Below are 22,173 nucleotides of genomic sequence, written 5' to 3'. Positions count from 1 at the left end.
AAATTTACCCAGCAAACAGTAAAGACGGTATATAGTCGCAAAAAGCCCCCGTATGTGGAGCTACAGAACCTGCTTTTCATTGACCTGAAATGACCGGAGTTAGCAACACGACACAGTGACTGATCGGTTCTTACATCAAACACATTCAAGAAAGTCGTGAAGTCAAAGACGGTTACACATGTCCAGACTGACGCTCGTAATTAAGTGGCGAAATGGCACTTACATATTTATACATCACAACTAAACTTCGAGTTTTAATAAGGAAATAAGAAAAATGAAAAAAATGAAAACAAACTGTGAAACAAATGTTATCGATCGCCGTCGCCCTAAGCCCCTAACCTCCTTAAAGTTACTGTAAGAATATCAGAGGAATATTAACGTGATCTTCCCTTGAAGAAATCCATCGATCACTAGGTTTAGAAGCCTGTTCGCATGCTTCACTGAGGTGATCAACAAACGCTGGGAAACTTTCAAAAGGTTCAGTGAAGCCACGAGAGAAGCAGAGGAAGACACTGCAGCCGAAAACAAAAGAAATAAATCAAATTCATGAAAATAAAATAAAACGATGACCTGTAGAGCTGCGGGCGGATATTTGGTCCCATTGTGCGCAGTTTCTGGCGCACCGGCTGCAAAGGCGCTTATTCCTCCAGCCTCTCCCTCTTTCTGACGTCACAGATATTTCATTCAGATATTTTCGGCCTGTTTACTCCTGCTGGAAGAGACAATCGGGTTAGAAATAGCGAAGACCACGTGATTTACAAAGAATATATCTGTGTATAAATATATTCTTGTGATTATTCTTGCTGCTGCCCACCTAAAACTGAAGTGGAAATTCTGCTGGGATGAAGAAGTGGTAGAAAAAGGCTCTTGGTAATGAATGAGATTGAAAGTCTCCTGTAAAAAAAACATTTACGCGAATATTAAATATGATTTTTAAATGAATGATTTAATAGCGTTTTTTGGTGAAATGAAGCGAGAAAAAGCAAGCTTTTGGGTTACTTTTGCAGTCTTGTAGACCATGGAGCACATGCCACACGTGAGATTTTGCGAGGCTTGTTCAATTTTTTTTCGTTGATTCAAAATATTTCTAAACGAAATCTGTGGATAAATCAAAGGGAGAGCTTGGAGAATTTTTTTTTCTTCCTTTTACAGAGATAGAGGCAGAAATCTGAAAGAATGAGAATTAAACCTCAGCACAGTGAAGTTGGACTGTGGTTAGAATTTGAAAATAATTAAGAAAGTAATCACCTTTTGCTTATAAAACATTTCACATGTCCATATTCTCGAGTTCCTGAAAAAATGACTCTGAGTGCAGATGAGCTGCTTTGCCAACACTGTTTACACTTCCTTGTGGAGGATATAAAATGTGAAGGATTGGTGGCTGGAATGCATGAAGTTAACGACAAATAACAACCCCCTCACCAAAAAGAAAGGAGAAAAGAGAGAGACCAACTCAATGAACCCTTTGAACTGCATTGACAGCAACGCAGGGTAAAGGCAAATTTCCTCTGGGAGCCTGCAGGGTGAGGAGTGGGGGTTGGGTGGGGTTAGCTGGGGTGAGGGAGTCCAGAGTCTGCTCAGACAAGCACGTATTCAAACAACTCAGGAATCTGTAAGTGCTATTGAGGTTAAATGATCATAATTATCTATTTTGGTTAAGATGCCTGTAGATCAGCCTGACTTCAGCTTGCACCACTGCAGAGATTTTCGTCTGAGAGTCTTAAAGAACTGATTAAAACAAGTGAATCCAAGTTTGAGTTGTGAGATCAAGAATCTCATGTAGCCCAGAGATACAGAGAAACAAAATCTTCATGAGTTAAATATAATGCATGACTTCATGTACATGCATGACTTCATGTTAACTATATCATCATCTGTCTTATTTTAAAATGGTTTCAGGGGATAATTTTTTAAAAATTATTTTTAAAAGGTCTTTAACTTATAAGATAGTATTTTCTTATCTGGCAAACACAAGATAAAAAAAACAGGGAAATCAGTCTAGAAAATCAGCTTTTCAATCCTGAATAAGTGTTATAGCTAATAAATCTATTCAGGTGTTGTCAATAAACCAAAGAAAATGTACACACTGTGAACCTACATTTCATCTGAACCCAGCAGAGAGTAATTTTACCCTGAAAAGGGTTTGCACAAGTCTGTTCTCATGGCACATTTCTGGTTATAGCAACAGGTATTGCACCTTCATTTGTAATCATGTATGTAACAGGTGAGCAAAACCTTTCCCTAGGTTTAAATTAAATTTAAATTTACATGCTATCATTATCAGAGTTAGTCAGGTTGAAGTTATCAAAATCATTTCATCATGACTCTGTGTAATGTTACAAACATGAGCTGCAAAATGCCACATTGCTCGTTTTTCAATGTATTTGTTCACGAATACAAAAGAAGAAAAAAGTTTGATGCGAAGTTAAAACAAAGTTGAAAACTATCTTATCCTGCAGCATTAGAACAATTAAAAAGTGGCTACACCGCAGCTTCTCAGTTATGTAACAAATCTAAACTCATTAGCTTTTTGCAGAACTTCATATGAAAAGTTGCTGTATTTGTTTGATGTTCACAGTGAATAGAAGTGGAAAAAAGATTGATCTGAAGTTAAAACAAGTCTGAAAACAATCTTATTCTGCAGCTTAGGGGCTCATTAAGAAGTAGCGGAAGTATGACTTTCAGTTGTTGTTAATCATGAGAAAAATGACTGAATGTAAACAAAGAAAGTTTAAAACTTGGCCAATTCATATCCAAGGCTCTATGAGTTCCCTAACTTTTTGCTAACTTAATATGAAAAAGTTGTTATTTTTCAATGTATTTCTTCACAATTATAAAAGTGGAAAATAAGATTGATCTGAAATTTTGAAAGTTTGAAAATAATTGTTTCCTGTAGCGTAAAGACAAATGAAAAGATGACTCAAGTGTGGTTGCTGTGGTTCTGGTTGTTGATTTTAAGAAAAATAACTACTCTAAAATAGGCAAAATCACAGTTCTGTTGCAAATATTATTTTCATGAATATAAATGTTTTGCAAAGCTTTGGCAAAGGCAGATAAAAGGAAGCTGTAGAGTTAAAACAAGTTTGAAAACAATCCAATCATTTAGCATGAAGATAAATAAATGTTTTAATGTAAAGAAATTAAATTCATAGTTATGCTACTTCTATTGTTAACTGTTCGCAAAACTTAAAGGTGGAACTTTATATGATGGGAGGTTGAAACATGTTTAATAAAACTGGGAAATTCTTAACACGTAGCATTAGGCCAAATAAAACAGTGGCTAAAGTGTGGCAGCTGGTTAGTGTTGATTATAAGAAATACCATGCAAAGTAAACAAATAAACAATATTTCATTAACTTTTTTTTTTTTTTAATTTTTTCATTAAAAGTTGATCTTATTAGTCTGTCTAACTTGCCTCCAAAAGAAAAAAAGTGGGAAAAAAATCTGATCAATTTTATTCTGCAGCATAACAGCAAATTAAACAGGCGCCAAGCGGATTGAAAATATGTTATATTTTCAATAAATAAAGGAAATAAAGGTCTCCTTTAAACACTTGTTCCTTTTACAAGTAACACAAGTTTAAGGTGGGTTTTTTTTGCAGTTCACAAATAAAAGTTTTTTTACAGACTTGAAAAGGTATTCACATTGAGTTTAGGTGTCTTAAAATCTCCTCTAACCTCTAACAGGCACATCCAAAGGCACCTATATCTACATTATTCCTTGTCATTAGCTTGCACACGTCACTGAGCTGTGCTATGGTGATTTCCACTGACTTGTCCTAATCAGAAAGGTTCTGTCAGGATATGAGTGAGTGGATAACATCTAACACTGGTATCCAACCCTGTGACCCAAACAGTAATTCTGTGGCCACTGCAGAGGCCTCCTCTACAAGCATCTTCAAAAACAGGCCTTTGCGCGGGGGCTGGGATGGATGAATTGGGGGTAGGGGTAAAGCTCGTGAATTCCGGAGGGTGGGCTCTATAGCCCTAGTGGGTGGAGATGGGCTTGTTGTTGTTTCATTCCTCCAACGTGTTTTTCCCTCTTTCCTCATACCCTGCAATAACCCCCTGAGAAACGTCCCACCAGGGTAGATGTGAGATAAGATGGGAAGTTTCTCAATGGACATACTATTTTTCAGGCTTGTTGTTATCGATCTGCTGTGTGGTCTTGAGTAACTGCAGCTTAGGGTTAGACCTGTCCCTCTCCAGAGTGTTTGTTCCATGTTGGAGGACACTACATGTGACCTGAACAAGCAGTAAGAGCTGTAGAACCTGTGAAAAACTTTGATTCTTGCAGAAGAAATTTCCCACATTTCTTCTTTTCTTTTCTTTCTTTCTTTCTTTCTTTCTTTTTTTGGAGGCAATAGCGAATATTTTATGATGTACATTCATAACATTTATCAAAAGTAATAAACATCAATAAAGTCTGAAGTATGAAAGGGACAAAATTATGTAGCTATTTGACGATAAAAAAAGTCTATTGAAAATTTCATAACTCTACAAAGCTGTAAGTTATTAAAACTGTTAGTAATAGTGGCAGTTTTTTTTGTCTTAACTCAAATGAAAGTAATTTGTTATCACTCACAGGAAGAAAAAAATCTTCATAAGTTCTTATTTTTTGTCCCTGTATTGGTTTGCAATGCAGAAAAGAAACAAGAAACAAGCACAAATGCTTCATCTGATGGCTTCATCTGTGTACAGGCTCTGTCCTTTATCCACCATTAAATTTAGTTCTATTAACATTATAAAAACTACCAGACAACCCTCAGGTAACTGTCTGTTGCCTAAGGATTGATTTCCCAGTGACAACTTAAGATCATGGGACTGAACACATCAGTTTTCAGGTTTGTTTTTCTGGATTTTTCAGTCACATTCCAAAGCTGTGAGTTCAGCTCTCCTCCGGTGCCCACTATGATGCTGGGAGGTAACTGGTCGTATGTTAGGAACATGAGCTCAGAAACAACATGTCCATGCATGGAAAGCAATGAAAATGATCATTTGCATTTTATTCTGTGTTGGTGTTTTTGTTATCATTGGTTTCAAGTGGGGGGACTTTGGGTTTCTTTGCATGGTTGGTTGTTATTTCTCTAACATTTTTTGTTCAACAGAAATTGAAATCATACTTTAAAGAGCAGCAGTCTTTGTAGGTCTGCAGTCAGTGGTTGCTTTATTTTGGTATAATACATGTGTCAGAGGATGCTGAGACATGTATGACTGGCTAAACTCACCTGAGTTGTGTTTTAGGAAGGGAACATTTTTGCAGCAGATTTTATTGATCAAACTTGGGAGAGAAGAATAAGTGTTTTGTTTGCAATGTAAAAGAAAAAGTTGTTCATGTGTGACAAATGTTACACCACTGTGATGGCCCATGGGCGCTGAATACTAACCAACTAACTAAAATGTAGTTTAATATGTATATGTATATCTCTGTTCAGATGTTTGTTGCAGTTCTATGAAGCACTAAATAGAAAACACAGAACACACAGCTGCATATCCATCCATGCACATCTTACAGTGGGGGAACAGTAGGTAAGCCAGTGCAGATGCTATGCCTTCATGCATTTAACTTCACCGTTTGCTTTTGTTCTAGTGGCTTGATTCATTATTTTCGTGTTTTTCTCTCTGCTTCTGTGACCACCCAATTATCCAACACAGTTCATTAAAATTTGATTTAATTCCATCTAATCTAATCTCAGTGCATAACAGCCTCGTGTAGCTACACCAGTCCCCTTATGACACAGTGTCTAATAGACCCACCACAACAACACAGCACATGCAGCACATTGTACGCTGTGTTGTACATACACACATCACAGCCTGTTAATGCAACAGTCAACGTCTTTTTTTTTTTTTGAATAACATAATTCCTATGTATGTTACTGATGGTTGCGAGCCCGATTCCCCTCTTCCCCGGAATCGCGGGGCAGGAATTAGTAGCAAGAAAGCATGTAATTGACAAAGTCACGTGTTCTCACTACGGGAACGGGCACAGCCAGCTCACGAGCGAATGAGAGCGAAGGAGAGACAGAGAGAGAGAGAGAGAGAGAGAGAGAGAGAGAGAGAGAGAGAGAGAGAGAGAGGGAGGGAGGGAGATAGAGCAGTACAGAGGTGGTGTGAGTGAGGAAAGGGTTTGAAGGGAAGAGAGAGAGACATGACAAAAATATCAAAAGGCAGAAAGCACGCCGTACCATGCGAGCTAAATTGGTGACCGATGGGATCGAGGATGTCGGATTAATGGTGACTACCGCAGCCCGTTTTCGCAGAGGAAGCTTCTCTATTGCAACTTGGGCGCAGAGGGTCCGCGGGGAAACATGGCCGAAGGTTATTCTGCAATTATTTTCTATTTTCTGCTCTTAGTTTTTTCTCCCAATCTGCTCGCGCGAGGAGGGGAGGGGGAGGGAGGAAGGGAGGGGAGGAAGAGGGAGAGAGACACAGAGAGGGAGAGAGAGAGAGAGGGTGGGGGGGCACAAGGTGCAACGTGATTATTGTTCCAAACCTTTCAAAAAACGACCTGAACCGCCCCTGCGGAGCACCATATGCAACCATGTTTCGCTGCATTAAGATATATGCATTGTTAGAGCGTATATGCTGCTCTGCCCACTGGTAAAGCTCGAGGAGCCATGTGTATACACCTGCCTTCTGGATCCTATAGTCCACAACTCCACAGTAGGAGCGGGCTGTAGATGCACGAGAGAGGAAAAAAAAAATCCTCCACAAGTTACACCGACTGAGCGTGTCTGTGCACAAATCAGAGGCAATCATCTGGCACGGAGTAACAAACAACTTTTTTGGAGGGGTGGGTGTTTGGCTTGATGCACACCGGATCAGAACACCACGCGCCCCTGATCACTTATGTGATGGCGAAAGTTGTAGTATAGGAAATTTCTACCGGCCCTGAACTTCACATAGCTTGCATTCGCAAGTGGAGGGGATTCCCCCCACGCTTCTTGAAGAAGTTTTTGCACAACAGAGCCCCATTAAACTTATCTAAACCGGTATGCGCGCAGGGAAATGGGTTAGCCATCCTGTGGTGTGTCTCTGTCGCGGTAAAAAATGATCTAACTTGCTTCTTGCGTGCTCCCTCGTTTTCAGGCGGGCCGGGTAAAGGTGGCGGAGAAGACAACGCCAAGTCCACCGAGCAGGAGGACCGGACTCGACCTCAGATCCTGTCGGGATTGGGCTTCTGCAAATGGTTCAACGTCCGGATGGGCTTTGGATTTATCTCAATGACCAGCAGCGAAGGGAGCCCCGTCGACCCCCCTCTGGATGTTTTCGTCCACCAAGTAAGTTGACGCCAAAAAAATATACAAATGTATATGCATATAAGAAAAACACACACCACCGAGGAATAAACATGTTTTGCGGTGATGTGGTGCGCATCGGCCTCATCCGGATTTGGCTTTTCAGAAACGTGCAAAAGAGCAAGCGACGAATGATTAATTACTTTTATTTCCTTTTCCAACAATTTCCCTGTCACTTCAAATCCCGTCCTGATACCCGCAGGCCCCTTTATTTCTTCTCAGAGCACCCGTCTGTCGGTAGTTGCATTGTAGGCCTACTATCCGGATGTTTTGCATTGCCCAACGTGTTACTGTGTAATCACATGTTGTCCACGGGCTTGAAAAAACACGTTAAGTTTCCTCTTTGAGCCACATGCGTTCAGCCCTCTCCCTGCCTCGCTTCCCTCTGCATTGTAAAGGGAAGGGAAGAAATGTCGTGTGGCTGTGACACGGTTAGTTTCACACTTGGTCCTAATGGACAGCAGAGCTTGCTTGATATCCAGCCAGCTAACATGTCGGAAAGCATGCTTTTAAAAAGTCAAACTGTGCTCACTCATACTGGGCTATGTTCTGGGAGGTTGGCTTTTTGCTCCTCGCTGTATTTCTTTTTTTATTATTATTTTTTTGTGTCTCTTGCTGTGTTTGAAACGGAACATCCAGTTTGCTGAAAACACCCAACATCCTTTTACATTTACACTCACTTGTGTGATGTGAAGCCTGTTGTGTTTTTTTCTCTCTTTCTCCACCGCATGTTACTGTTGATTTATTGTGCATGGAGTTCATTTCAGGGGCCTTGTTTTTCGACTTATTCTGCAGCAAACAAAGAGCAGAGGAGTCCTCCCTTCTTTCAGATCCTGCCCCCCCCCCCCCCCCCCCCCCCCTCCGTTAAATCGCCTTTTTTTTTACCGTCCTATAAAGTGGCTTTAAAATAGTCGGGGAGGCATGACAGAGGGTGGGGTGGCTGGGGGGGTTATTTTCACCATTTCGTTTGACACCCTCTCCTAGAGGTGTCTTTATTGTGCACTCACGGGATGTTGTGCTGAACTGGTGGGGACAGGGGGAGCATATCAGGGGTCAGATGTCAGCAGTGATGTAGTGGTGAATAAAAAAAGATGGATCCACTGATCACTGTTAGGGAAACTTGGAATATTGAGAAATATGAATTATACCTTCACAGAGGCATTCATTTGTTTTCCCTATCAGCCCTTTCTTATGGAACTTAAATAAGTTTGATGGTGTGGTGATTTAGACACACAGAAAGTTGACTACTCAGTCTGGTTTGTTTTGAAGAAAAACACTATGTTTTTCAGCCTGTTTTTTTTTTTATACACATGTAGAATAGATTTCAGAGATGAAACTGGGTCTGTAATGTAACAAAAATTAAATAGTGATTGACCTGTGATTGATTAAGCTTTTTCATTATGAATGTGCTATTAATCTTGTTAATTGATCTAAGTTATTTATTTAATATTGCTTAGTTATTCTGGTGATTAAAAATAAATGTTCTTTAAGCTGGTAGGTATAAAATAAATTCAATCCTACAGTGAACATGGTGGTAAAACATTCACATCTTGGTTGAATTATGTTTAAAGAATATATTGACCTTTGCTGGATGGCATGGATGTGCATCATCATGTGTACATCAAATAATGCAGATTTAATTTTCTGTCAGACTTCATATACGTGTGCATACAGTTTCTGATACGCAAGTTTTGGAAACGAGCATAGGCTCGGGAAAGTGCAGATTGCAGCATTGTGTTATCAGTTTTTGATTGATATTTTCATATTGTGGCTCTATTGACTGAATGAAAAGCATCTATCTACATACTCCAGGCTCCTGATTTCCCTACTGGCTGGGGATGTTTTAGAGGTGGATCAGATCTAGTCTGGGAAACAGCGTAAAAGAGCTGAGCAGAAGTCAAATAAACACTTGTCTGTCTCAGCATTTTGTAACCAATAGTGCAGGACAGGCTGGTGCCATGTAGGTTTCTGCGGGAATATTTTTCAAATGCGTGAAGTAGCTCAGTCAAGGTGCTTTCTTTATAAAGGTGTAGAGATGGAAATGGTTGCAAACAGTAACTGTCAGTTCCTGCTCTGGATAATGATTTTCATAATTTGTGTGTAGCTGGTTGAATTTTTTTTAGAATGTTTTAAAATGGAAATTGTTCTGAAAAAATCCTTATGGATTTAATTGACTAGCACACAATGAATCATGTGTTTATACTGGTGCATTTCCCCCCAGAGTTTCCAGCTATGCGTTTACAATAACACAAATGTCGTACAGCACAAAGAGAGGACAATATGCATTCATAAGCACATTGTCATATTGAATGCAAAACACCCCGGTTCTTTGCAAGTGTTTGCATTCATCTATACACTCTCATTAAATCACTCATTTTGTCAGACTGTTCCTCCCTCTCAGCCTGAAGTTATTTGGACATATTCATAATATTTCCAGATGTTTACGTTTATGAAATTTTCAGATTTGGGAACATTGGGCTTCAGTGACTGAAATGTATATTTTCTAATATTTCCATTAAGATACAAGTAGGGCTGCAACTAATGATTATTTTCATTATCAATTTAATCAAATGATTTTTTTTTCTCGATTATTCTCGATTATTCTTGATTTCTCAATCATTTTGTCTATAAAATGTCAAAAAAATGTCTGTCATCATTCCCCACAGCCCAAGCAGATGTGTTTAAATTGCTTGTTTTATTCGACCCATGGTCCAAAATCCAAAAAAGATAATCAGTTTATTATCATAAATAAATCATTGGCGTAAGAAAAGCATCTAATCTTTACATCTGATAAGCTGTGACTAGCAAAGGTTTGGCATTTTTTTGCTTGAAATATGGCTAAAATGTGTATTCAGTTATAAAAATAGTGACAATCTAATTTTCTGCTGATCAGCTAGTCCATTAATCGACTAATTGTTGCAGATGTAAGTACAACTGATTGCACCGGAGGCAACATTTCTAATCAGTGGCACGCTAACAAGCAGACCTGCATAAACAGGATTTTATTGTACAAGCTGCTGAAAGAGAGAGTTTAGCATGACACAAAGGTCACGCAATATTTTCTGCATTTATGATGCAAGGTTAGGAGTTAATGTAAAAAAGAAGCAGTGGAAAGATCGCAGATTTATTCCTGAACAACCCTGACCCTATATGCTCGAGAGAGAGAGAGAGAGAGAGAGAGAGAGAGAGACAGAGGCAGGAACTATGGGGAGGGGAAAAGGGAGCATGAGGACAGGAGAAAGAGAAGGAGGGATGTGGGAAAAATAAGTGCGGGTGAGGGGGTGGTGGTGGTGCGGTGTAAGGGGTGGGGGGTGTGCTAGTGGTAGCTGAGGAGGAAAACATGAGCGAGAGGTTGGAAAAAGACGAGTGAGTTGAGGAGCAGGAGGTAAGAGAGGGAGGGTGAGAGTGTGTGTGTGTGCATGTGTGTGTGAGTCAGCGAGAGGGTCCCCGCCCGACCACGAGTTCTCTTCCTGGGAGGCCTCTTCATCAGGGCTCCTATCTGATCACTTCCTTTTGGAAGGTGTGTGTGTGTGTGTGCGAGAGAGAGTAATTAAGCGCCTTCACTCGCTATAGCTCTCTGCTTAGTGAGTCTACGCACAAGCCATTTCATTATCTCTGTTTGTCAACCCCTTCTCTACCTGCACTGAGTGTTTTTCTGTGTGTAAGTGTGTGTGTGTGTGTGTGTGCATGTGTGTGAGTTCCTGCTGGGACATGGGGGGTGCTCTCTCCTCAGGCATTCTTTAAAAAGAGGAATTTCTTTAAAGACAAAAAGGCAGGAGGGTTGGGTGGAGTGAAGGGGTGTGTGGCGGTGAGGTGGGGGGCTGCTTGCCCTTTGTCGGTAATCAGTTTGAAATGTTGAACAGTTTGCTGCTGCTGCTGTTATTCTCCTGAAACCTCCAGAGTGTGTGTTCAATTTACGGAGCCCCTGTAAGTGTGTGTGAGTGTGTGTGGTTCTTACTTTCTGCTCTTAATCGTAAGGTTGTTGATGTCTTACATGTGAACCGCTGTAAGATGTTTTAGGTTCTGAGTGCGTACGTATGTGTGAGTGCACGAGGGAGAGTGTGTGTTTTGTGTAGCGAGGTTAAAGTGGGCCCCTAGTGAGATTAACCTCTGGTCCGTGTCACCGTTTGGCATGCAGGCCCCACCCATCTCTGCCTCCAGATAGCCAGTATCAGGCTTTGTCTCTCCTGCAGCCACACTATCCCCCCACCCACCCTCCTCCTCCTCCTCCACCACCACCACCACCACCACCACCACCACCAACCCACCCTTCTGCTCTGCACATCAAAAAACGCAAGAGAAGAAGAAAGAATGGTCACGTGACTTCCTTTTGAGGAGCTGGCCACATACAGCGGAGTGATTGGTAATTGGAAAGGTGGCGGAGTAGAAAGCAGAGCAGGGCTGAAAACAAGTCGTAGTTCACCTGAAATACAGAGTCCAAAAGTTGATTGTTGGATGTGTTTTCACCTCTGACATTTATTTAATTTCATTGAATTAAAGTCTAACAGACTAATATACATTAATCAGTAAATATATCTTTAAAAGAGGCTTTTCTCTGCACTTTAAATTTTTGATAATAGGGCGGCAACTTATAATTTTAATCTGTGAACTTTTTTTTGTCTGTAAAATGTCAGAAAATAGTTAAAAATTCCCTGTAGAACTTCCCACAGCACAAGATCACATCTTCAATTAGCTTTTTCTAATCCAAACAACACAGTGAAAACCCAAATATATTTAGTTTGACAGAGAAAAGCAAAAAATCCTCAGCTGGCAGCTGTAAATCTTTGGCATTTTTGCTTGAAAAATGACTAAAATGGTCTAATTATCAAAATATTTGCAGATTAGTTTTCTGTTAATCAACTAACCATCTCTAAAAGATAGATTTTAAAAAATATATATTTTAGAAGAATATCTAGATATATAGAATAAGGCAAAGCATGTGTAAAAAATGTAAAATAAGTTAATCATTGGGGAGATTTCTTTTCTCTCAAACCGTGTTTGGAATACATCAGTCATGGGTTTGAAATTGAGATAATACACAGTCAAATTCCATGTAAAATGGCAAAGAAAAAGGTTTAAAATGTTTTCTTAAAAATAAAGGGTTTTTACTAATAGGGGGATAATGTGTAAAGATTAGATCTTAAGTGGCAATGAAAATGTCTGAGGCCAGTTTTCTGTAATGAATAGATAGATCGGCAGATAGATAGGCAGATACATAAATGGATAGAAAGATAGACCTCCATTTTATCACTCGTGTTTATCTCTTAATGTAAATCAAATCAGCTTTTGCCTCTGCAAATCTAGTCAGCTGTAACAAAATCTATGAAGTAATGGTTTCAGATCAAACCATGCTCAATAACAATGTTGCTTGTACAACTTAAAAGAAAAGTGCAGCTTAATATTTGAAAGAACAAGTCTGTTAATGATGTCTGGTTTTTGTGAAAGTGTATTAATATAGTATAATATCAAGAAATGTGACAGTTTTATTCATCAGGCATTTATTTATATTTACCATTTGGAACGTGACACGTCTTCAGAGGGTCACCATCACAGGGACACCATCACCATTTCTGTAAAATAAAAAAAAAAAATCTAAATGCTTTGTATTAGTGGTTCTGTTTTGAATGGGTTCAGTTATTAGCAGGCTGTGTGTTTTATCACCAGTCACCTCAGCTAGGTTCATTTCCCCTCTCGTGCTGATAAACGTAGCAAGATGATCTAGTGCTTCCTCCCCCCAGATCAAATATTTGCCCCAGTCATAATCGTGGGTGTTGGATGTTGTTAATTTGAGGCAGAGGAAACATGAAGGCTTTTAAGTGTTTGATGGGGGTTGGGTGGGGTTCAGGGGTCAGGGCCACTAATGACAACGTGTTGAGGAGGGTTGGGGTGTCAGCGTCATAAGAACAGCTCTGTTGGTGGTTTTCACCGGCATGTTTTCGGGAGTGTTTTTTTTCTCTCTCTCTCTCTCCTTCATCCAGCTTTCTTGCTCCTTTTCCTCTCTCCTCTTTCTTCTTTGGTTTATATGCGTCCTGTTGGGTTATGTCCATCTGAGCTGATCTGGCCCAGCTTTGTCCACTTAGCATTTCCTGTGTGTAAAAAGCTACTTAATGGCACTACACCACATGGTGACCGCCATCTCTCTCGTGCTCACCCCTACACACCCCCTTTCCTCTTGATACTAGTACGATCCGATGCGCGGCTCCGCATGGGCCACCTCTGATTTAAAGCATCCCATAATTAGCCATTCCATACCTGGTGGCCATCACGGAGAGAGAGAGGTTGGTGGAGGCTGGTGGGTCTCCTCTATCCGCTTCCCCATCCCCTCACGTTACAGCTTCCTGTATTGATTGCTGGGCCTGGTGATGACGAGGGCCTGGCCGATGAAAAGGAGGGCTATTTCTATCCAGGATGTTGGAGTCCGTATTGATCGCTGGCTCCTTCCTACACACACACACAAATACATACGCATACACACATGTAGGGCTATAGGAAGATATTTATTACATATAAGGAAGCTCGTAAGCATAATCAAGCCATTTTAGAGTATTTCGGTATCCATTTTGTTGGATCAGTTTCTTCGGCTTTTAGGATGTGACAGTAGCTGCTGGTGGCTCTGAGAGCTGGTGTGGTCCTCCTGTCGGGCAGGGGGTGTTGCTGGGATGGGTATACCGCTGACCCCTGGATTTCTGCTGCTGACCTGTGGGGCTCCTGATCAAATGGGGGTTTTGTGCTTGGGCTCCCCTAAAGTCCAGCCACTGATCAGGAGTTGCTCCTCCACTGGAGCTGAACAGAATGCGCTGGAGGCATTTCCATGACTCCCTCCAACCCCAACTCCCTCCCTCATCGAGCACCCCCCACTCCAGGCCACTCCTCCATTTTGTGTTCTCTCTCCCTCTCTCTCTCCGACGTTCTCTCTCTCCCTCTCCCCAGCCGTGCCCTTTCCTGACCTCTGTGCGTAAACTGAAACGGGTCAGGACACCCGCCAGGTCACTCGAGAGGAGGGGACTCGGGTTGCAGGTTCTGATTTGTGAAGTTTTTTTTTTTTTTTTTTTTTTACCACACACATTGACACATGCACACACCAGCTCAGAGGCAGACACACACACATAAATACACATGCTGCCTTTTATTACATAATTGAGGAGACTGAGCTGTTGTAAGCCCATGCTTCAGAAATTAAACTCTTAGACATGAAGGCAGGAGCGTGATACCGCGTCCTATATGGAGGAGATCTGTATGTGTGTGTGTGTGTGTTTTCCTGCATTTCTGCAGAACAAAAGAGGTTGTGTGGTTTCCTCACTAGTGCATTGTGGGCATTGAGGGGGTTGGAGAGGGGGTAGGGTGCTGAGACAAACCACTCAACTTTGACCTGGAGAGACAAGCTGCCTGTGGACTGAAGACAGGAGAGGAAGAGGAAGGGCTCATGTGCTTCACAGTCTACCAGCCCATGATTATGCATCATTATTCAGAATACATTGAGTTTCGTGGGGGATGGGTGCAATTTTTTTTATTTGCTTTTTTTTTTTTTTTTTAAATCAATTTACGCTGCAGGAATGCCTTTCAGTCACTGGGATGGTCTAATGATGGTAATCATAAAATCAATTGGCCCTTTAATTTGAATGTTCAAACAGCTTGAGGTGCCTTTGTTTGTTGTTCATGGAAAAATAATAGAAAGCCATGCATGTATGTATGCATGTCCTGGGAGGCTTGGTTGATTATATTAATAAATTATTGATCGTTAAATCATGGAATTCATTGTTTTTGCAGCACAGGCACTTGAGATCGACTCTTATTGGTTGAATAAAACTACAAGCTCAGTTTGTGACTCACCTCATTGTCCCTTCTGTTTTATTCCTCCTCTTACATCTGCTCTGCAAAAATCTTTGCTTTCGCTCATTTTCATTCCCGGATCCTCGTCCTTTCCTCAAAGCCAAATCCAATACCTGAATGCACAAAACGGATGAGTCTTCCATCAGCAATCGACTGGAAGCAAAGTGGCCTTGGCTGTATTCCTCAGTAACCACAGGGAGCGAAAGGAAAGGAATTCTGAGAGAGAATGGAATGAATACATTTTTAGAAAATTATTTGCACTGAATATTTCAACACCAGCAATTTTGCTTTCTTATAAATTGTGGAAATGTAGAAGTATGTAAATAAGGAGGAAGGATAGCTTCAAAGTAGTTTGCTATTAAGGCAGAAGACAGAGCTGTCTTGTAGTTTTGTGGGGAATAAACAGATTATTATTAACATTTTTTTATTTTGCATGTTTCAGTTTCTCTAATTTGAAGCACAATTTGTTCCTTGTGATCGCTTTGATTGATTCTGTGTGATATCTTTGGAGTGCCTTTTGAATGTGACTCAATTTATAGCAACTCATATTCAGATGTGCTTGAGATAAAGAAAAGTACAATAATACACACTATTTTAAAATTAATTTAAATAAGACTAACGCATGTTCATGTCTGTATTTGTGTTTTTTCAGGTTTAAGGATTTTAAAATTCTGTCATTGAATTCTTTTTTAGTTTTCATTTCATTTTTTAGAAGCAAAATCTTAGTTCACACAGTTGCAATGAGAAGGAATTGTATTTACCAATTCTTTTCAGTTTAATTAAAAGTAGTTTTTTGATGACCTTATTCTTTCATACAGAAAGTTCTAGAAATTAAGTTAAAATTACTTATAAAACCAATATAACAAAACTAACTCACTCATCTAAGTGGTGCATATGGACATAAAGAATATTCTTAAATGGTATTGAATGAAAAATTAATTTTAAATAACTAATTTATTTAATGTAACCTTGAGAGATTATTAAATTCTAATGGGAGTTGTTCTTCATTCAGTGAATGTCACTAGAATTCGTTTAAAAGGTTTAGAATCGTTTTGCATTGAGAGTGTGCTAAATAAACCACGTTCACACGTTGTGACATTGTCAATCAGAACATAATTTTAAACGGTTCAGTAATAGATGCAAAGACAGCTGTTTTATTTTGATTACATTGTATTACTCATTTAATTTCTTTTTTTCTTAACGAATTAGGTTTTGAAAATAAGGGGCCTCTTTATGAAACAGGGTCTAAGAAATCATTTTATAAAATTTACTCTCAACACACTTGTTTTTCATAAGCATACAATAAAACAGAAAATACCTTATCCTATACTAAATACGTTACACTAAAATATTTTTTTACTCTTATGTGATGCCGGTTTGATCCTAAATTTTGACTTTTATCTTTATTTCAGTGTATAGTGGTAATGAGATATCCTCCACAGTGCTGTGAGTGCCAACTCTATTCTTAGTTTGTAATTAAATCACACATCATTTTTCTCGCTTTCCCACTTCTCACTGTTTTATACATTCCTTCTTTAAAAAAAAAAAAAAAAAAAATCTCTCTTACATATCATATTCATTTGTATTATCTACAGACACACTACCTATAGAGCACATTTAGCTTCCTGTAACTGCAGTCGTTGGCACGGACATTATAGAAAAAAAAATGCTGCTGAGCACATTTTCACTCCTTCCTCTACAGTTTCACATTTGATTCCCTGTGATCATTTGCACCTTTCTCTTCCTCTGTCTCCTACACATCTGTCTCTACAGCAGGCACTGCATTTACAGATAGCCTGCGTGTTATTTATAGGACTCGATGTATAGTAGGTAGTAGGTTTGCTCTGCACACTGCATGCTCGTGTGGGTGTGTGTTTACCTATGCCGAGATCTGCAGGGCTCGCTGCGATTCATGAAGGTCATGGATACAGGTCCTATCAGCCGTCCGTTCTGTGCAATCAACAAGACATAAATCATTGTCCAGAGGTTATGTAGTAACTAAATCAATAATTCCGATCATGTAGATAAGATGGATGGTGGATCTGCTGAGAGAAAATGATTGCATGGGTGCGACACTCTCGTCTTTTCTCCCTGCAGAAAGAATAGGAAGTGGTGTCTCTGCGAAGAGTAGATAATGGGAGTATAGCAAGTCCCTCTGTGCACAGACTATCATGACAGTTGGTGCAAACCACATACAGTCGAGGCACCATGTTTGAAATGATGTCTTTCTGTGTTCATTGTATGCTGCTGCATGCAGCAAGGTGCACAAGGCACCGCAGTAAACTTGCAAGAATTAATAAGTCTTGATTCTTCTGCGACAGCTATTTAGAGAGTGTTGATTAATGATTGGACAGCTGTTTGTCTACCCACAGATCTGATAATACATTTATGTTATATTCAGTCTGGTGGGTGTTGGCATACATAACTAAAACATTAATTCTGACTTTTATGCTGTCCAGACAAAATGTGGAACTAAGGCTTAAAATTGAGTTTTTATTTTTAATCGAAAAATGACCTTTTCTGCTCAATACAGAGCATATCTTTCTCACACCTTTCTCTTTCCTGTTGAAGACCATTTATGTGTAAAGCATACAGTCGTTGTCACTTGAGTTTATCATTCGAGGTTAAAAAAATACCCATTAGAACCAGTCAAGGTAAAACACATCCCGATACTATTGTGTATTTAAAGCGTTTAAAGATGACGTGTTGGAGAGATTTGCCTTTAACTGGTGCCCAAATGATTCATCACTATTCAAGGACACGTGGATGTCTGAGACAGTTTAAATGATTTTGATATTCTAACTGCTGTGATACTGTGAATTGTGCTCTTACAAAATCTTACAAGTCGCACTTGTGTACTCGATCAGAATCCTTTTTATATATATATAATGCCTTATTATCAGTTGCCACAGGAACAGGTGTAACTGTATGTTTTCATACTGAAATTAAAGCAAATTCAAGTAACTTACTTTTAGCTTTTAACTGACTTAAATGCACACTCTTCTATATTGTAGGCATTATAATAAAAAAAAAAAAAACAGTCACTGTTAAAAGGATAATTGCTTTTTTTTTTTTTTTAAATTCTCCATAGAGCAAACTGGTGATGGAGGGCTTCCGCAGCTTAAAGGAGGGTGAGCAGGTGGAGTTCACCTATAAGAAGTCCTCTAAGGGCCTGGAGTCCCTACGGGTAACCGGACCAGGTGGGGGACCCTGCGCAGGCAGCGAAAGGAGACCCAAGGGGAAGGTCCCACTCCAGAAACGCCAACCAAAGGGAGACCGGTGAGTGTGGCAAAATGAAGAAACATGAAAGTGAAAACAAGCAGTGAATTAGTAAAACAGTTTTTACGTGTTCTCTGTCTGTAGGAATGTCATAGTTCATACGTATGCCTGCACATCTCACCAGTCTACGCCTCTCCTAACAAAACCTGAATGTACGTGAGTGCTGGTGGCTGCATTCACAAAGCAAGGCAGTGCTATAGTGGGAGACATGTTATACATACATCTCACTGCAGCGAGCTATTTCTGAGTGGGCTGAGATTATAGATTAAATCTATTCAATCTGCCTGAGAACATGCCTGTTGCTATGGTTATTGTGCACCATAATAAGGAATTGAATAGGGCACTTTGCCTGCCATTGCTGCTATTTTAAATCAATTTGCCAGCTTTTACATTAGAGGCGGCTTTTGCAGAGGGATGGATTGGGCTTATATGCATCTCAATGCGGCAGTAGCTCAATCAATTGTTTTGTCCTCAGTAAAATCCTGAAGGGTGCTTTGCTAAAATCTGTCAGTGCGAGCCATATGGAGCTCCTCGAAAATGCCCGTTGCTTTAAGCAGAAGAGGCTGCGTTCCCTGTCCTCCTGCTGACAGAGAATGCCTTCATTTGATGTATAGCAAATCCTGCTAGGCAGAGCCGAGTATATACTGTATCTATTGTAGGAAGGCATCACATGACGACAGGGCTACATTTACATTCGAAAGTCCGGCTCTGCCACTCTTTATATTGCTGCATCACAGCCGCTAGAGTGGAACAACCCTGTGCCGTCCACTTTTTTAAGGTGTGAAAAGAAAAGCTTCTGTCAGAAAGGAGGAAACAGGATCTGGGAGAGAAGGCTCCCTGATTGTTTTACACAGCTGAATAATTCAGTTTATCTGGGATAATTGATCCAGTGTTAGGTCAAGTGTCCCTACCTTCTACTAAGGTGGTAGCAAGGCGGTATTGGATTCAGATGTGGCAGGTAGATCTCTGTGATGTCATCTGTCTTTGTGAGCGCGCTCAGTGCTGAGCGGCTGGTGTGGCAGTTACGCTGCTCTGACCCCTGCTGGTCACTCTGTTATGCAACGAACTATTGTGCAGTCCCTTCTCTGCACTAGTGCTCTTCAGATCACAGCGTTATCAGTGTGTTTGATGTGCGCAGAAAAACCAGCGGTCGTGGAAATGAAAAGTGAAGACACTGATTATGAAAGCAGTGCCTTTTAGAAAATACAGACTGGGTCTTTGCAGCAGGTTGTCAGGGAATATTCTCCAAATGTTGCTGAATTTTCTGGATTGTTTAAGCTCTCATTACGTAACCATTTTGTTGCCAAAGAATATTGATTAATAAATAAAATGCCCCCTAGTATCCAAGAAAAATAATCTCTTCAAAATAGTTAGCCTTAATTGATAGAATGGCTTCAAACACAACAACTTATTACTGGAATTCTAAAGAGCAAAAGTGCACAGTGTTCAGCAGTTTCAATCAATAAAGTTTTTCTAGTCTTCTGATTCTGCATTAAGAATTGTGTCTGTGCTAATGATTCTTTATTGCACGTCTTGTTGCTAAGAAGAATTTAATTGCATTGAGATGTGTAATATAGCAAGTTTGAATTTAATTTAGTTTTTTTAAATTCTAATTTCTAATAAAATATTATAAACTTCTAAATAACCTGAAATGTACAATAGATTAATACATTTTACTGCTACCTGTGGATTTAGAATAATTAAAATTATTGTTCTATGGTTATAGCTCTTTTAAAAAGCACTGTAAATTAAAAATTATTAATTACACATCAAAGTATGCTTTATGATATTTGATGAGTTCTATGAATGCAGGTTGTGAGGACACTTTCTGTTAGCATCTTAAAACCTACCATTAGGTCTTACATGATATACTGAATTTCACTGTTTCACTGGTTAGTTGACACTGCTAGGAACAACTTTTCTTTAAGTATAGAAAAACACTAAAAAAAATTGTTCTTGATTTGTAAGAAACATGAACTCCAGTCCATTATAATTATTGTTTAATTTAAACTCCAACTATTTTTCTTCTAATTGGTTGGAAAGTATTGTATGAATGTTAAACACTCCCTGGAGACAATTCAGCCCCTTTTCAGAGGCACTGAAGGCTGAAACAGACTTTCATGATTTGTTTTCTTATGTAATAGTAGCAATTTGCTGACACACTGGTTTACTGTGTGCGTACTGTTTTTTTTTTTGTTTTTTTTTTAATGGGCTGTCAGATCAGATGCATCTAAAAATCCTTAAAGTCGGTCACATTTTGGTGAAGATGAGCTTCTGCTGCTTTCAGCTTCTGCATAAAGACAACATGAGTTTGCTTGGCTTTTAAATTAAAATCAACATGAATTGCAGTGGGGTGCTAAAACAGTGAATATGTCACATGTTCTAGATTTATTTGCTTAAGAGGTATTAGCTTTGAACAGTAGATCAGCATTAAAAAAGACAATGAACCCCGAACGGTGACTTGTTTAGGACATTAAGCCTTGAATAAGAGCATCTGACGCCTAAAGCTGCAGAAATTGTCCAAATGTCTGTTTGATTTGATGTAGTGGCAGAACAGCTGATGGCATCCTGACAGGCTGAAATCTCGACCACTTTTGCCTTCACAGTTTTCATTTCTGCTCTTTCAGCACTCTTGTGCTTCTTGTCAAACTTAATAACGCGGTGCAGTTTGTCATGCCACAGAGTGCCACTCACGTTTGAGCCAGAGCAATATCATGTGTCATACTCCCATCTAGTGGTGAGTCTAAGCTGGAGCAGGTATTTCAGCCACGCAATGCTGATGTTGTATGAGAATATGCCTTTTGAGTCTTTTTCTGTTAATAGACTCATGTATTTATTTTGCTAAAAATTATACTTAATTAAACTTAAAAAGCATTCTCTGTAGATGTCTTCGCTTTATTCATGAAACTAAGGAATAATGACATGAGGGTTTCTACTTCTAGCTGTTGGTTTATGGGTTTGTCATCGCCCTCTTTCCTCTTTTTCCTCCACCCCCTGTAGTTGTTATAACTGTGGAGGTCTGGATCACCATGCCAAGGAGTGTGGCCTGCCCCCCCAGCCAAAGAAATGCCACTACTGCCAGAGCATCACGCACATGGTGGCTCAGTGTCCCCACAAGGCGCTGGCGCCCCCCACAGGCTCTCAGGACCAACATGCGTCTACCTCGGCCTCCAGCCCAGGGACCGGGCCCTACCTCTGCCCCCTGGAGGAGGAGGAGCGCTCCGGCTCGTCTCCCCTGGAGGGCTCCTCCTCCTCCCCCGAGGAGCCCCACACACACCGCGGCCCCCGGACCCAGAGGTGGAGGAAATCCTGAAAACAGCCCATAGAGGTGAACCTGTCACCGCTAACCCCAGACCCTCATGTCCCCTCCTTCAATCAAGGATACCTGAAGCCCCCCCTCATCTACCTCACACCTGTGAAAAAAATGGGAGGTCTTAATTTCTTTACTTTATTTTATTTGTTTTGTTTTTTTTTTTTTTTAATTTTTCTAACCAGCTCAGCTATGGCAACGATCAATGGGGTACGGACGTGCATGAATGTGTGTGACTGACTGACTGACTTGCAGTCATCTGGTGCAGCTATGGCAACCACCGCTGGGATGGTGACTGCAGGGAATGACTGTTTTTCTTGTTTCAATCAGTGCAGCTCAAGAGTGAAACAACGTGGTATGAATCTTGGTTTGATTTTTTTTTTCTCTCCTCTTCCCTCCCCCTTTGGACCTAAGTGTCGGCCATTTTGAATACGTTTTCCTTACAGATGTTGTC

The 22,173-nt window shown here is 40.1% G+C and overlaps 1 protein-coding gene across 1 annotated transcript; it reads left to right on the top strand.

The window, feature by feature from the left end:
- Nucleotides 1-6,230: 6,230 nt before the first annotated feature.
- lin28b (lin-28 homolog B (C. elegans)) lies at nt 6,231-21,722 on the top strand. The gene is made up of 4 exons (XM_041064675.1): nt 6,231-6,320; nt 7,092-7,282; nt 18,222-18,409; nt 21,410-21,722. The coding sequence occupies exons 1-4, from the start codon at nt 6,311-6,313 to the stop codon at nt 21,720-21,722; spliced, it is 702 nt and encodes a 233-aa protein (XP_040920609.1). The 5' UTR covers nt 6,231-6,310.
- Nucleotides 21,723-22,173: the final 451 nt, after the last annotated feature.

This window comes from Toxotes jaculatrix, chromosome 19 (assembly GCF_017976425.1).
Source record: "Toxotes jaculatrix isolate fToxJac2 chromosome 19, fToxJac2.pri, whole genome shotgun sequence".
Classification (NCBI taxonomy): Eukaryota; Metazoa; Chordata; class Actinopteri; family Toxotidae; genus Toxotes; species Toxotes jaculatrix.
This window is presented reverse-complemented; position numbering and strand designations above follow the sequence as displayed.